This window comes from Aythya marila (assembly GCF_965140915.1).
Source record: "Aythya marila genome assembly, chromosome: 1".
NCBI classification, from domain to species: Eukaryota; Metazoa; Chordata; class Aves; order Anseriformes; family Anatidae; genus Aythya; species Aythya marila.
In genome coordinates this window covers 160,625,056-160,640,889 of record NC_139042.1, presented here as the reverse complement: position 1 = coordinate 160,640,889, position 15,834 = coordinate 160,625,056, and the positions used below count along the sequence as shown (strand labels likewise).

The following is a 15,834-nucleotide window of genomic DNA, read 5'->3' as shown; positions in this document are numbered from 1 at the left end:
ATTAGTATAAGCTTTCAAGTAGATGAAGATGCATTTTACCAGGAGATTAATCTTTCCCTGTTAGCAGCTCTAATATAAATTAAGGCATGAATGTACCTTGTTGGATGTTAGTTGTTCAAGGTATGCCGAGTTCTTCTATTCAGCTCTGAACTACATATGTCTAAGTAGATTAATTAAAAGTGATGGAAAAATTAACTCTTGTGTGACTGAGGCTCAAAAATCAGTTTACATATTTATGAATGCTGTGTCAGTCATCTTTTAATAAACTCACTAAAATACTGGCTGTTTTGGAAACAGGATAGCTTAAAATAAAGCAGTAGAAAACCTACCTAAATTGTTACAACTTTTTTTGTGTTAAGGACTTAGTGAGCCATTCAGTTCTCTTCTTGCTACCCCTCTGGGTGACAACTTCTAGTGGAAAAATTCATTGAAAAAATTTTTTCTCTCTTTCAGTTTATGAACTTACACCGTTCCTTTCATTCACTCCCAAAATCTAATTAGGCTTCTGCTACAGCACTGTCCAAATGACCAGAGATTCTCGCAGGCAATGTTTTGATCAGAAGAGGGGGGATATCTGGTCCTTTCCAGGAAAAGGGTGTGCTCCCTTGGTTTGGTTTCATTGGCTGAAGTCAGCTGAACGCATCGATCTCACTTATTTACAAAGGTGGGGATCTTTGGGGGTGGATTTTTGCCTTGATCTGATTGGGACACCAGAATCCGGCTGGATACTGCTCTCAGGCTGTGGTGTGGTAAATGTAAGGCTGCTTCGCACTGCAGCCCTTCAGGCAAGGAGCAATTCTGGAGAGAAAGCATGCCAAGATACACGGTGCATGTCCGAGGGGAATGGCTGGCAGTGCCGTGCCTCAACGGTGCTAACACAGTTGGATGGCTGGGAAGGGAAGCTGTGAGACGGTACATGAAAAACAAGCCTGATAACGGAGGATTTACATCGGTGGAAGAAGTAAAATTTTATGTTCGAAGGTGCAAGGGTCTTGGCTTGCTGGATCTTGATGACACAGTGGAGGATGCCCTAGAGGACAATGAATTTGTTGAAGTTGGTAAGCAAAACCTTAGGCAATGCATGACGAAATGACTGCAATGGCACCTGAGTTAGCAAGCTGTGTTTTAGGTGATCTAAAATTGCATCAGAGATGGTGTCTAAGATTTTTATGGAAAAATACCAAAATGTAAATTCTAACAGAACTATTTAGCGTTTAGAAACTACAGGGTGCTGTATGTATCATCTGTATATGATGTCTTATATTCTCTATGATTGTTCAGGAGATGGAACATATGTCCAAGGACTGGGCTCTCCTGTTTCTGTCTTTAGATAACCTTAAATAAACTACATACACACTAATTATTTTCCTAGAGGCATACAGATATGTTTGGTGATGATGACTGCAAATTAGTATACTTACTGTTGTGTACTGTAAAGAATAACATATTAATCTATACTTAGAGTAGAGTTTAATCCTGTTCATGTTTACTTTGGATATTTCTTCTAGTTATAGAAGGAGACATAATGTCTCCAGATTTCATACCGTCTCAGCCGGAAGGAGTTCATTTGTATCCTTTTTTGAGCAAGCCATGAACTTTTTATAATTCCAGATTCATAATTTTCTAGATTTCCATGTTCTTTCAGTGTTCCTTCATTTTTAAAAGACATGGCCAGTTTTAATCGAATGGACACTACTACTTTTGACATCATGTTTGCCATTTCTTTTCCTTTACGTAACTTTCAGATATAGCAAATACCGAGAACCAGAACAGGTAGGAATTACCAATGGTCTTACAACTCAGTAATGGTCCTCATATTCTTCAGAGCTTGTGAAGAGTTAGCCACTGCAATATTCATGAGATCAGTGGCTGTTAGGTTTGCTGGGCCTGGGAATCTAAATTGTGATTTGCTCATTGCACTTTTATTATGGTGTTCCTATCTTATGAATGAGAGCATGCATGATCTTCCTGCCATCGCTGAGCTTTTGCTGTTTTTGTTGTTGTTGTTGTTTTAATACTGTGATCATTAAGCAATTCTATTTGTATATGTATCCCAAACTAAAAGGTGGTTCTTTGGTGTAGTATATTTCTTTAGATGGCAACAGCTTAACAACGGAGGACCTGGTCAGTTTGGGAAAGGGGCTCTACAAGATAAAGGTAAAGATTCTGAACAAACATGGCAAAAAGTCATGTTTATCTTTCTACAATTAGAATTAAATGATGTAATAGATAAAATTACATCAAAAATGCATAAAAATACTCATTTTCTAGCTCACACCTGAAGCTGAAGCTAAAGTCAAACGATCGCGAGAAGTAATTGAAAGGATTGTAAAGGAACAGACAGGTAAATATTTTTATCACTAACTATTAATTGTTTTTGTCAGACGCTATGAAAACTGTCTCAGGCTCTCTCCTTACCCAGAAATGTGTGTTTCTTGCAGTTGTTTATGGAATCACCACAGGGTTTGGGAAGTTTGCCAGAACTGTCATTCCAAACAGTAAACTTATGTAAGTTATGTGTGCAGTTCTCTTCTTCCTTTCTTCTGAGGAAAGAAAGAAGATGGAGCAGCTCTACACTGCATGCTTACAATTAGATGAGAGGGGGCTGCTTTAGTATTTCTGTTTTGTGCAAAATAAAACTTGAATTTCAAAAACTTACTTATTTTTTTATGTAACTCTTTTTTTTGTCTTCATAGGGAGCTTCAAGTGAACCTGGTTCGATCACATTCTGCAGGTAATGAGAAATCGCTTGGTGCTTTCCCTTCCTTGTGCTGTTGATAGCAGGTGGGTAACTGAGCCCATTACTGTTTCAGGTGTGGGGAAACCTTTGACCCCCGAGAGGTCTCGCATGCTGTTGGCGCTGAGGATCAATGTTCTAGCAAAAGGGTACAGCGGAATTTCCCTAGAAACCCTCCAGCAAGTTATCGAAGCATTTAATGGTAAAGAAAGATGCTGAAAGAAAGCTTCCCTCTCTTTTGTTGTTATTGTTGGTAGTGTGGTTTGTTTGTTTTTGTTTTTTTGTTTTTAACTCTTTCTTTAAAGGATGTAGCTCAGTGAGTCAAGCTATGTATGTTATTTATTTGACTTTGTAGCTGGGAGAGATCAGGACTTGTTCCTACCCAGGCTCATGGTTAGAGACCATTCCTGTAGTGAAGAACTCAGGGGTGAGCAGAAGCAGCAGGAGAGGCTGAGATGGCGCAGGCAGGAGTTTGGGAAAAGAGCCCCCGAGGATGAGCCCAGTGATGAGCTCAAGGCTAAGCAAGAGGCTTCTGGTAGAAATGGAAGCCAAACATGGATGATTTAGATCATGGTTCACCCACAGTCTGAAGTGCAAACCTGATTGTATGTCTTATGTTTTCTGCTGTGAAAGCTGTGAGCACACAATAAAAGAAAGGGTTCCCTGCTCACAAACAGGCTGAGGCCAGCAGTGAGTGAGAGCTGTTTCCATACTTTCTGCTCATATTGGTGTTTGCTGAGCAGATGCACCTGTTTTTGTGAGTAGATCCCTGAGAGGTGCCCAAGTTTTCACGAGCAGGCCTACCAGGCAGACCCGCAGCAGAGCGTGGTCAGCAGTGCACGTTGCCACCACAGCTGTCACAGCAGCTGAAGCAGAGTGTCCCTGATAGACACCACAGCAGGGAGACCAAAGGGGTGTCTCTGCTCTTTGTTGGTGGCTCTTCTTTGATGGTCCTTCTGGCAAGACGTGCTACAGTGGCAGTGGTGACCAAAGAGCACCTCTGCTCCCTGCTCAGGACTTGTTTTGAGGATAAACAGGTTCCCTGGGCTCTATTTCTTCATTTTCACACATTCAGTGCCCAGAGGGATGAGGAAAGGGAAAGGGGTTTGGAGATGGTTTCCAGGAGGTACTCAGTGTTTAGTGAAGTGGGAAATGGTCAGATACCTTTGGCTGGTGGTCAGCCTGTGATGGGAAGCTAAGAGCAGCATTTTAGCTGCCTGGCCATGTGCTTATAGACCCCTAGCTGTGGTCCCCCCTCCTTACAGTACTGAATTCAAAAGGGAGTCAATTTCTTTATAAATTGCAGCCATTCTTGGAGCATGGACAAACCTGTCTGCACAACAAGTAGTCCTGTTGGTGCTATTGATAACAGATAACCATTACAAGATGTTACTGTGACCATCTTCATGTGCTGGCTTCTCTGTTTTCCAAGGAGCATATCAAGGGGAAGCTCTAACAGAAGTTGTATTTGTTTTTTGTTTTCTTTCTAGCATCCTGCCTGCCTTACATCCCCGAGAAAGGGACAGTTGGGGCCAGTGGAGACTTGGCTCCCCTCTCTCATCTTGCTCTGGGATTAATTGGAGAAGGAAAGATGTGGTCCCCAAAGAGTGGCTGGGCTGATGCTAAATACGTAAGATTTAAAAGTCTTTAGATTTTGTGTACCAGTTTGAATTGGGACTGGGTTGTGTTTAACAGCTCATCCTCTACCTTGAGGAAGGCGGATCCATGAGAATAGAGCAAGTAACCCACATGACAGGGGACCAGAAACAAACGCCCAGCATGTTATTAAGTCCTAAAGAAATATCACTTCATAGTATCATAATGCAGATTATAACTAGATTATAATATAATTTATAACTAGATTATAATATAATTATTTTTTAATTAATTAATTGTTACCCTGTCACTAATGCAGCAGCAGATTGATCTAGCGTTGAACATCTCCAAGTCTGGCCTCTCCGACGTTTTTCAAAGTAGCTTGTTCTGTCAATCCTAACACTCCTATCCATGAATATTTATTCATAATATTTATCCACCAGATTTATTAAAGGATTGATAATTATACCATCATGGTAGGCTGTAGAAGTACACAGAGAGGAGTTAGGGAGGAAGGAGGCCAGCATGTGCCAGACCTTCTGTTTTCAGATGTTGGAGGGACCTTTATTATGAATCTATGTAATATTTGAAGCATCACCTATGTAATATTTGGAGCATCACCATCTCAGCTTTTGCCCATCTCCCTGGAAATGCAGGAAACAATTGATGGGAGGGGAAACGGGGCAGTAGACAAATTAAGAGCTTTGTTCTTCAAGTCGGTGGCTCCTGGTAGAGCTCTGTAGCAAAAATGGAATTGAAGGCAGACTCCCCAGGACATATTTTCAACATGAGATCATCCAGCCTTCCCACCTTCTCTCTCTCACTCTCCCTGCTTCTGCCATTGCCCAAATAGTTCCTTGTATCATTTCCAGAGAAAAGAGGATCTGTTGTGGTTTGGGACCAACTGCACACCTCTGAGGTTTGTTGCCTCTTCAGCTGGAAGGGCTGAGAGGACTCTTATCAAAACCAAGGTTACACCGTTCCTCCATTTCCCACAGGAGTGATTTTATGGAACAGATATGCACAGAATAAACTGAGTAGGGCTCTTTTCCACCGGAGGTTTTCTATAGGAAGGGTTAGGGAATCATCTATAAGGGAACAGTTTATACCAAGCCAAACCTGCTGTGTGGTAGGGGGTAGACAGAACCATCTTCCCAAGGCGTTTCCAGCCTTCTCTCATATTACTCTTTCCCATGAGATAATACATGATAGCTGTTCATGGGCTGTGACAGTATCTCACGTTGGTGCTCACGTTACTGCCTTCCTTTATGGAACTGGGAAATGAGGTGATAGTTTAGAAGCTCCAAAATGCTGTCCTTTATTTTGCCCAGCAGAAAAATTAACCTAAAATGTTCATAATATAAAACTGCTTTTCTTCCTTCACTTGGGGACTTTTTTTGTTGTTAATTCATTTATGGAAACAGTTAAGATTTTATAGTTTTGGTGGTTGAATTACTGGGAAAAAAAAAATCATTAATTATGTTTTCATTAAACTCTTTCACAGGTCCTGGAAGCCCATGGTCTGAGACCAATTACCTTGAAACCAAAAGAGGTAATAAAGTGTAATGATGCCAGCTGATGAAAAACAAGCTTAGTCAATCACTAGTTGCTTTATACTTGCTATGTAAGCCTGAAATTAATTAACAGTCATTTTAAATTAAGCTACAGAAGAGTATTTGAAGTCAGCCACAGGGAGGGATACCAAAGACCCCATTCTCCAGCAGGGTTTATGGCAGCGTTCCCATTGCAACTCCCACCTACGTGGCAACTGCAGCTATCAGAGAAGCTGTGACTGCAGGGCTTCAGGACAGCAGAAAAATAAGCTCCATCTTTACCCCCATTTCAATATCACTGGTAGAATCCAGTCCTTTTGCCAGTGGTAACTGGTACAGACCTGTATTTCCAACCACTCCTGACCCTTCATTGGCAGAAGTTATCACAGTTGCTGTCCCGTGTGTCTCCAGGCCAGTGGAACCTGGTGTAGTATTGCATTGATGAGGACAGGCTTCTTTTTGCTGATAGCCACAGCAATGCACACAGTACTAGTAGATCTATCCCTTGCAGCACCAGTGCAGACCTATCTTTTTGGTTGCCAATCAGCTCTTCACTTTGCTGTCTCTAGAGGCTTGGTATTCAGATCTGTCTTCATCTGAGCCCTCTGAAGGTGCTTCTCAGCCCTTTGACCATAGAAAGAGCTCAAATGACTGACTTGAACCAGATATCTGTCTTCTAGATTGGTTAAAACTGGGTGAGATGAATCTCACTTAAATATTAAAGTTTACATGGCAATGCAGCAGATGAGAGGGCTGGTGAGGGGGCTCAGAAGCTGTAAAACTCAGGGGAAAGAAGCCAAACTCAGTGTCTCCTAAAGTCAAACGGCAAGCTCCCATTGCTCTAGGTGACCCTGCTTGGCAGGGGGTTGGATTAGAAGATCTTCAGAGGTTCCTTCCAGCCTCAACCGTTCTGTGATTCTGAGATCAGCCTCATGTTTGTTTAGAACAAACCTGTGGTTCGTTTTAGCTGAACTCAACAAATCTTTGAAAGCAGTGATAATTTTTATTTCTGTTTTAACTCTCTATTTCTTTATTATCATTGTTGTTTGCACAACCCATGCTCTTAACTTCTTTGGTTTAATGACTTAAGAAATAATAATAATAACACAAATAAAATCAATAATAATGCTGTTAAACATTCCACTTCCAAAGCACTTGGAAAAGATTTAAAATTTGAAATAACATGAACTAAATAAACCTCTTTCTTGGAACCACTGGAGTTCCAAAGGTGTTTATAATAACTTAGTAGGGTCATGAAAATTGACAATTTATGTAGCAAAGATACCCAGTCAAGCTGTGCTTTTTATGATTTTCTTCAGGACAACCCAGGGAGCTTAGCAAAGGTCTTTACATGCCTTATACAAGAAAGAGAATTATCCCTGAGATGGGTAATTATCACAGCATGTGGAATAGCTGCAATGAACTCGCTGAACATCTGCTCTCTCTTTGAAGGGTCTGGCCCTCATCAACGGGACACAAATGATCACCTCGCTGGGATGTGAAGCAGTTGAAAGAGCCAGTGCTATCGCTAGGCAAGCAGACATAGTCGCTGCCCTTACGCTTGAAGTCCTGAAGGGTACAACTAAGGCCTTTGATACCGGTGGGTACTGGACCTTTCCTGACTGTTTGCTTAAAGCCATTGGAGAGAGGCAAAACTTATCAGTCTGATTTGTCTTACTAGACATCCATGCTGTGCGCCCACACAAAGGGCAGGCTGAAGTGGCATTTCGATTCAGGTCCCTCCTGGATTCTGACCACCATCCATCAGAAATAGCAGGTGAGTAATCTCAACCTTCACCCTGCCAAGTTGCACAGGACAGGCTGGGTCTCCCAACTGCAGCACCTATGCTTTTGTGTGAGGAATATCTGCTTTTCATCCCATTGTTCCTTCTAGAGAGCCATCGATTTTGTGACCGAGTTCAGGACGCGTACACAATGCGTTGCTGTCCTCAGGTAAAAACTGAATTTATTTCCTTTCATAAAAAGAGAAAAATGATGGTAAAGTGCCCACCTCAAAAATACTGTCATCTGTGCATTGTCTGACACCACTAGAGAAAGAGATTTTATTTTGCTTCTCCCTTACTTCAAAGTTAATATTAATAGGGATGTGTAATTTGCTGATCCCATGCACACATCCCTCAGGCAGTATCTGGCAATGCTGTGCTTGGGTCTGAAAAAGATCGGATACTGGTAGCAGGGGGAAGGCACTGGTTTCCCCATTTGTAGGCTTTAGAGGGTATTTCTTCTGCACTGAAGTTAAGACCATGAACTGGGGAAAGGTGTTTCCAGCCAGAGAGATAAATTGTTCAGGTAGCTGTCAATCATCCTGGATGAACACAATGCCATGAGCTTTAACATGAGTTAAAGAGAGCACATGCAAGTGGATCAGCACCCCTGAGGATGAACTAAGTGTCCAATCTAGCTCAGGTGCTAATGTCTTGTTCTAGGTCCATGGAGTTGTAAACGATACAATCGCTTTTGTGAAGGACATCATGATGACTGAAATCAACAGTGCCACAGACAACCCTGTATCTTTTTATGAATTTATTTCTTGGTAACATTTTACTTGTCCTTTTTTATTTATTTATTTATTTATTTATTTATTTTTCTAAGTAATTATTTGTATACGGGGCAAAAAATTCCTAGTTGGTTTCAGTCAATAACTACCACTGGCTGCAATGTCAGCCTCTCTTCCTTTCCCCATATCTGCATCAGTGCATGCAAGTGTGTGCTGGGGCAAGGGCACCACCCATGCATTCAGTCTAGTGCATGTTAAGGTTTCCTAGATAATAATCCATATGCTTCTGTTGCATATGTAGATAGGTGGGACTTGGTAACCAAATGCACTTAGATGAATGGTAACTTGTATGAAACACTTGGTGGTGCAGCACTGGTGAGACCTGCATTCCAGGGCAAGGTTTGCATTCCGTCAGGGAAGGCAGACAAAACATACATGACTGGTAAACCTCCTCACGGTTCAGCCTGGTAAACTGTGGGCACACTTTTTGTGCTGGCACTGAGCGAGGCTGGATTCTCCTCAGCATTATGAAGATGTTACACGTAACATCCCACTGATAGCTGACATGCATCACTGCTTGTTACCTGTCTAAAATTGTACATGCCTTGGAGAGAATCTATCAGGTAACTAAGAAATTGTGCTGGGATTCAAACACATGTGTTTCTTTGTACCCCTAATAATCCCACCCCCTAATCAAACACCTCTTTTCATGCGGTCCATTTGAAAAAAATACATGTCAAAACTCTGTCTACAAGTTTGGAGAACTGAGATTGGGCCTTCATTTTCTGAAAAGTACATAGTTGTGATACAGTGTATGTGCAAATAAAAGCCTACTAGTGCAAACATATCTTCAGATAAGATATTCTGATTGCTCATATATATCTTTCACATAAGCTGTATTTAATTCATATTTGTGCCTTAACCTCTCCTTAAAGATGGTGTTTGCTGAAAGAGCAGAGACCATTTCTGGAGGAAATTTTCATGGTGAATATCCTGCAAAGGTAATTAAGCATATAGAGAAAAAAGACATTATAGCTTCTGATTTTTTTTCCTGTCACCTAATTTAATGAGGACGTCTTTTATAGGCTTTGGACTACTTGGCAATTGGTGTGCATGAACTCGCTGCGATTAGTGAAAGAAGAATTGAGAGGCTCTGCAACCCCTCACTCAGTGAACTGCCTGCATTTTTAGTCACCGAAGGAGGCCTGAACTCCGGCTTCATGATTGCACACTGCACAGCAGCTGCCCTGGGTGAGTGCTTAACTAGTACCAATAGGGCAAGCTAGAAAGATCAATTTACACTGAGGCAGTTGTAATTTGGTAGTTGTCAAAGGATCTCACTCCTGTTTTCCTTCTCTTCTCCACATGCTTTGAGCTGGCTGGGTGCGATGTCTGAGCATTCAGTGCAGCTGCAATTATTTCAGCTCAGGGTTCTTTGTTCTGCACTGACCCATGAGCAAATTTAGTGCTCTGAGCATGCAAACCCATAGGTGGACTTCAGGAATGCTTGCATCTTGATGGGCTTGGCAGAGAGTCCTCTGTGTACAGAGTTGCCAGCACATGATCTCCAGCTGAAATCAGTGAGAGCTCTGCACCCAGCAGCCTGCAAATCAGCTCAGACAAGGCTGTAAAATTCACAGCAAGCTCTGCAGGCAACACACTCTATCTGTCTGAGCCACTCTACCAAACCTGTGTTTGAATAGGTATGGTCTCTAAGTGGAGGCACCTTCATTCCTCAGTTCTCATAGGGACACCACTTGTGTCAAAGCTGGGCTGATACCCTTATCACTCAGTGTCTCCATCTGATGGCCAGGTATCTACACCAGCAGCAAACTCCACAGGAGTTTCCAGGGCTGCGTATCAGAGGAGCACACCAAAAAAAAGCACTGGTATATTTTTCCTCTAGTACTCATGACTAAACCAACAACAAGCATGCTGGCCTCTGTAATATTACAGTTCAGGGACGCACGAACCCACATGAAGATAAACATGCTGCAAGCAGAGGGTAAAATGTAAGTAAGAGTTGCAAACAGTCAGGAACAGAGGATGTCGGATAATAAGTAGATAAATACCCTACAGAAAAACAGTCAATGAGCTAAATCGATGCAATAAAATGGCTCTGCCCAGAGGCTGTTTTGGGAAATGGGACTGGAATATGAGCTGAAGGACTCGTTGCTATGTTTGAAGGCTGGCAACTTTTCCTTTTGGCCAGACAGAGTTTGTGATGGCTGCAGACCTCAGCTGCTGCTGGGCTCCAGGTGCCAGGGGCATCTGCTCTGCTCACAGGCCTCACACTTACAGCTTGTGTCTGCCACCCGAGAGACCCCGGGGCATTCCCCAGCCTCCAGCATGGCAGTGAGGACAGCCCTGCCTCCCAGCCCATCACGGTGCTGAGGCCAGGGGCTCGTGGTGGGGAGTGGGCAGACTTTCTGTCTTTGGTTAATATTTCTATCTAAAGACCAGTATTTGGTGACTGTTTTCAGATGTGGTGGTAGTTTTCAAGGTGTTTATTACAAACAACTCAGCTAAAACATTGATGTGTTCTCCAAAGAGGAGCAGCTGTTGTATTCTCCACTGCAGTCTGTGGTGGTGGATGGGCTCTTTGCTTCAGGCTGGCTGTTGCTTCTGGTGTCACTGCCCTTTCTGCCCAATGTTCACTGCATTGGGTTTTTGCAGTTTCGGAGAACAAAGCCTTGTGCCATCCCTCCTCTGTGGATTCTCTGTCCACCAGTGCTGCTACAGAGGATCACGTATCCATGGGAGGATGGTCTGCAAGAAAAGCATTGAGAGTCATTGAGCACGTCGAACAAGGTAACATTAAAACACTGACTTCCATACAAACCTTATGTATTTAACTGGATTAAGATATTAATGCCATTCTTTTTAGATGTTTAGATGATTAGAAAAAAGGCTGACAGAACTATGCATCTGAAAGAACTGTTTAAAAATATTTTATTAAGTATATACTTTTACAAGCAGTTGGAATAGAGATGAGGTAAATCCAGGGCTAAGTGTTTCCTGTGAAACAAAACTACTCACTACAGGATGCTCAGCAAAACTGTCATCTCTTGCTTTGAAGTACAGATTGCTCTCTTGCTTTTCTGTTTTTTCCTTTTATTTATTTGTTTGGCAGGTGATGTGCTTAGATACAGATGTCAGCTGTTAGTGAAAGAACAGAGTAATACATAGGTCACAAACACTAAACTCATTCGCCCACTCAAGTTTATACATGTGAGTGCTCTAAAGACTTAGTTTTATGGAACTGCATTCTTCACGTGCAGACTAGTGAGTCTGAGAAACATGTTTCAACATTGTGTTGAGAAACAATATATTCTAGATCAAGCTGATTTAGCCAGCTCCTTTGGTGAGTTGGCTCGTGAGACTGAGGAACTAATGCCCATAATCATCAGGTCTGAGGTGGGCAGATAAGTTTCAAACTTTTCCAGAAAGAATAATCTCCTTCAAAGTTTCATAAGCCAAGCCTTTCTACAGCTCAGTCCCCTTTGTTCATCTCAGCCCTAAAAAGTTTTCTGATTCATGATGCCCATTACTTGGGGTATTCAAGATACCCTGGAAGTGATATTTATGGGTATAGGACCCCCCTTGCTGTTGTGATTCCCTAGTTCTGGCTATCGAGCTGCTCGCTGCCTGCCAGGGCATTGAATTCCTACGCCCTCTGAGGACGACAACGCCATTGGAGAAGGTCTACGACCTTGTGCGCTCAGTTGTGAGGTAAGATCAGATAAACGCAACAGGCAGAGGTCATGGGCCGCTTTGGAGACCTGCTGCCGCTGGTGGTTAATGTTTGGCCAATGTTCTCACTGGGTCTCGTTGCAGGCCTTGGATGAAGGACCGCTTCATGGCCCCGGACATCGAAGCGGCTCACAGGCTGCTGGTGGAGCAGAAGGCGAGTGTTGGCTTCTGGCGGGGGCGGTGTGCTCTGTCCTCAGGGGCACGCCACGGCTCTGCTCTGGGGATGTCCCTCGCTGTGGTCACTGGCCGGAGTCAGTAACAGCGCCCATTTGCCCGGTCCTGTGTAATAAATGGTTTACATTACTAAAACTGGCAGGGAGCTGCTTGAGGGCAGGGTCCCACACCCCTGTCCATATCCACGGGATCCCATTTCCAATGGGATCCTTCTCCGGACAGGGATCCTCATTCCCCAGGTAGCATGCTGCCCAGCCATGAGGCCCTCGGGCCTGGCAGGCTGCTAGAAGAGGTAAGGGGAGGTGCATGAGGGAACAGCAGGGGCCTTAGCAGCGCTAAACCAGGCCAAGTGTTTGTACAGCTATGGGACTGCACAAACATCTCTCACTTGTTTTTAAAAGGTAAATAATAAACAATCAGTGAGCATAAGCAAATGAGAGATCACAGTCCCCCCTCTGTAAGACTGTGCCTTGCAGCCATCTGTCTTACAGCCTTGAAAGAAGAGACATAGGAGACTGTAGAACATTTTCCTCTCCTTGTCTGCCTTAAATACCAGACACTATCCCTTCCATTTTTCTTTAGGCATATCAGCTGTCATTTTGTTTCCCTGGCCCCTTCATGACCCAGGGATTTGGTAACTAGTGACAGTGATCCTCTCCCAACTATTGTACACCAAGCATTTGCCTGCTAACAAGACAAGATGCAATGTTTTCATCTTGAATCCTTTCATCTCATCCCCCCAGAGCTGTCTTTTCCTGTCCTCTCTCAACTCCATCCACATGCTCTTCCCTAAGCCCCACTCTTTGCTTTGCTAGTTCTGCTGATCACCTACAGCTTATTTATGCAGGTCTCTAATTCTCAGCTGCATCCCAGTAACTTTCCCACAAGGTTTCCTGAACTCGAGTATTGATGTCTAACTGAGTATGAAGAGTATTCTTCAGTTTTCCTTCTAACAATCCTGTTTCACTTTATGATTCCACAGGTGTGGGAAGTAGCTAAACCTTACATTGAAAAGTACAGGAGAGAACACATCCCTGAGTCAAGACCTGGTTCACCAACAGCCTTCTCCCTGGGATCACTGGCAAAGAAAACACATATTGGCCACGACCACTCACATCAGAACGAACTTTAATAGTTGCTCTCCTCAGGTACAGAGCAGACCCTTTCCAGGACCTTCCCTGTGTATGGCTGTTTCACCAAAAATCAGAGTGGTTTCTTCGGATGACCCAAAAGAACTGTTTGTCTCACTCAGGAGCACATAGCAATGGAAGAAAAACGGCTCACTAGTTTCTTCACATGTGAAAGACAGCTCTGTCATAATAGTGTGGATTTGACTGAACTTCCTGAGCTTTTGAACACAAAATATTCAGACTTCTGCTGAAACCAGTGGATGTTTTATTCAGTGTCTCTTGCATTTGTTCTGTCAGCTCTTTGCTTATCTTCTCTTTATGTGTGCCAAGGATACTGAACAGCTGAGATCTGTTATTCTCACCTCTTTTTCCTTTTTCATTTGGATAACTGCTGCAGTACCCTTCATTCTGCCACATGCAAAGTTATCTCTGACACTTAATTCTTCTCTCTCGCTCCTCCAGCACTGTGCAAATTTTACGTGAGGTATACAAATTCTTGTGTAATGAGAGCATTTTTAGAACAGGTGCTTCACAAATCAAAAAAGCTGTGTGCAAAAGAACATGCTATGGGTATCATTGCTCCAGAACAAATACGTTGTGTTCTGATGATGGACTACATTTAATGCAGCTTTCCAAGACCTATGGGCTCACATCTGCAATAAAAGTAGAGAGGCTTCATATACAGCTGTAGCAATGTGTTTTCCTGTCATGATGAAAAAGTGAAACAAAGCTTTAGCCTAGAAATAAGCAGGACAGGTGGCAATGGGGCCTGGAAAGGGTACAGACTCTGGGGAGGAAGAGGTGGTATGGATGTGAACCAGCGCTGGAGACCTGCACTTCCATGGCTTCCTGGGCATCCGTCTGGCAGCAGAGGGCCTTGTCACCATGGAGAAACTTGTGTGGTAACGTGCTCTGTGTTACAACACTGACCTCTGGCACAGGCTATGTATTTTGCAAGGGAGGACTCGGGACTTAGCTTCACATCACAGCACAGTGACAACAAGTAAAGACCAGTTAAAAAACATCAGCCTTGGCAGTACAGGCCTGATAACCACAGCCACGTGTGGGTTCAGCATGGACTAAAAAAACCTCCCTGGCCATCAGCTATGCTGCACAAGCAGTTTAATTGCTAGTTTGGGGCCACCCATATGTGTCTCTGGGTGGGACCTGCAATGATAAATGTGCCCCAAGGACAGGATTCACACCCACTGGAAAGCTGGCAGGGAGACACTGAACCTGGCCAGGAGAAAACATGACTTGCAGGGTGTCCTGCCCTGCGCAGAGCCAGGTGACTTTTGACTCGTCACATCAAGATATAAACACGAGCGTGGTGCTGGGCCCTTAGCCCAACACTACGTAGAGCTGGGAGTGAGGGTACCCACCCATGTGTGTGAGATCCCAGTTCGGCCCCCTCTGTCCCTGGCCCCTGTCTCTCCCTCCTGTGCCAAGTCTGTCTCCACCCCTCCAGCTCTGGGCTCTCTGCAGCAAGCCTATCTCAACCTCCTGCTGAAGCTGTTCCATTTTGTACAAAATTGGCTATTAATTAAAATCAGCTGCGAGAGTGACCCTAGGAGATATGTGCCTGGTTGTTCATCCGTTTGCCCTCAGCCTTAGGGTATGGCTACATCATAGCTTCCCCAACAGCAAAACCAGCAGGCGCAGCTCCTACCTGCTCCACTCCTACCTACATCCACGTGCTGCAGCAGCCAACGCAGTGAGTGTCGTTGCCAAAGTGAGCCATATTAACAACAAGCAAAAAAGAAATGTTCTGTGTTTCAGTGTGCTATGCTTTCCCTGGCAGCTGCATGGACGCAATGGCAGGGCCATGCAGCCGGCCATCAGGAACCACTTAAGCCAGTTATGCTGCTGAAGGATAACCACATCCTCTAACTGCAAACCTCCCGCTAATTATAGCCCTGGGGCATGCTCCAGAATGGCTACTGGATTTAGCCACGTTGATCAGGCAAGCACATGGTTTGAAATTCCCATCAGAGCTTGTGCATGAGAGCACATTCCCCTCAGGTCAGTAGTTTCAGGCCACAAATGACTATTTCTGTCCAGCAAGAGAATATTTGAGGTTTTCCTTATGCCAGCGTGGTCCTGCAGATGTTGTAGGCACTTCGGAGAAGACGTACTGCCTCGCTGCACAGCAGAGGATAGGCACTAGGCTCTGCCATTGCATATAGCAATTAATGGCAATTACAGCCTGGGGCTCATATTAGGGCTGCCACCACTGCCACTCAGTTTGCCCTGCCCTACTGCCTTAAGCTCCCATGTGGGAAAGCAGAACCAAAACAGCGTGAATGTAAGCAAAATTTTTAACTCATATTTGTCTTTGCTATGAGGAGTGATGTCGCAGGGCCAGGGGTGTTG

General features: G+C 43.8%; 1 protein-coding gene across 1 annotated transcript; it reads left to right on the top strand.

Annotated features, from left to right (window-relative positions):
- Positions 1–711: 711 nt before the first annotated feature.
- HAL (histidine ammonia-lyase) lies at positions 712–14,261 on the top strand. Its single transcript, XM_082784321.1, has 20 exons — positions 712–1,058; positions 1,509–1,569; positions 1,746–1,773; positions 2,083–2,157; positions 2,272–2,344; positions 2,442–2,508; positions 2,697–2,734; positions 2,814–2,939; positions 4,228–4,367; positions 5,838–5,885; positions 7,339–7,486; positions 7,568–7,663; positions 7,781–7,839; positions 8,334–8,414; positions 9,340–9,405; positions 9,490–9,655; positions 11,081–11,215; positions 12,028–12,136; positions 12,242–12,311; positions 13,314–14,261. Exons 1-20 carry the CDS (start codon positions 812–814, stop codon positions 13,461–13,463), a joined length of 1,983 nt encoding a protein of 660 aa, XP_082640447.1. The 5' UTR covers positions 712–811; the 3' UTR covers positions 13,464–14,261.
- Positions 14,262–15,834: the final 1,573 nt, after the last annotated feature.

What these genes read in the sequence shown, in the direction of transcription:
- HAL (XM_082784321.1), top strand. Translation starts at nt 812, where the DNA reads ATGCCAAGATACACGGTGCATGTCCGAGGGGAATGGCTGGCAGTGCCG. An exon ending in CAGCCGGAAGGAGTTCATTT is followed by an intron (nt 1,570 to 1,745) that starts GTATCCTTTTTT and finishes CGTAACTTTCAG; the next exon opens with ATATAGCAAATACCGAGAAC. An exon ending in AGTTATCGAAGCATTTAATG is followed by an intron (nt 2,940 to 4,227) that starts GTAAAGAAAGAT and finishes TTTTCTTTCTAG; the next exon opens with CATCCTGCCTGCCTTACATC.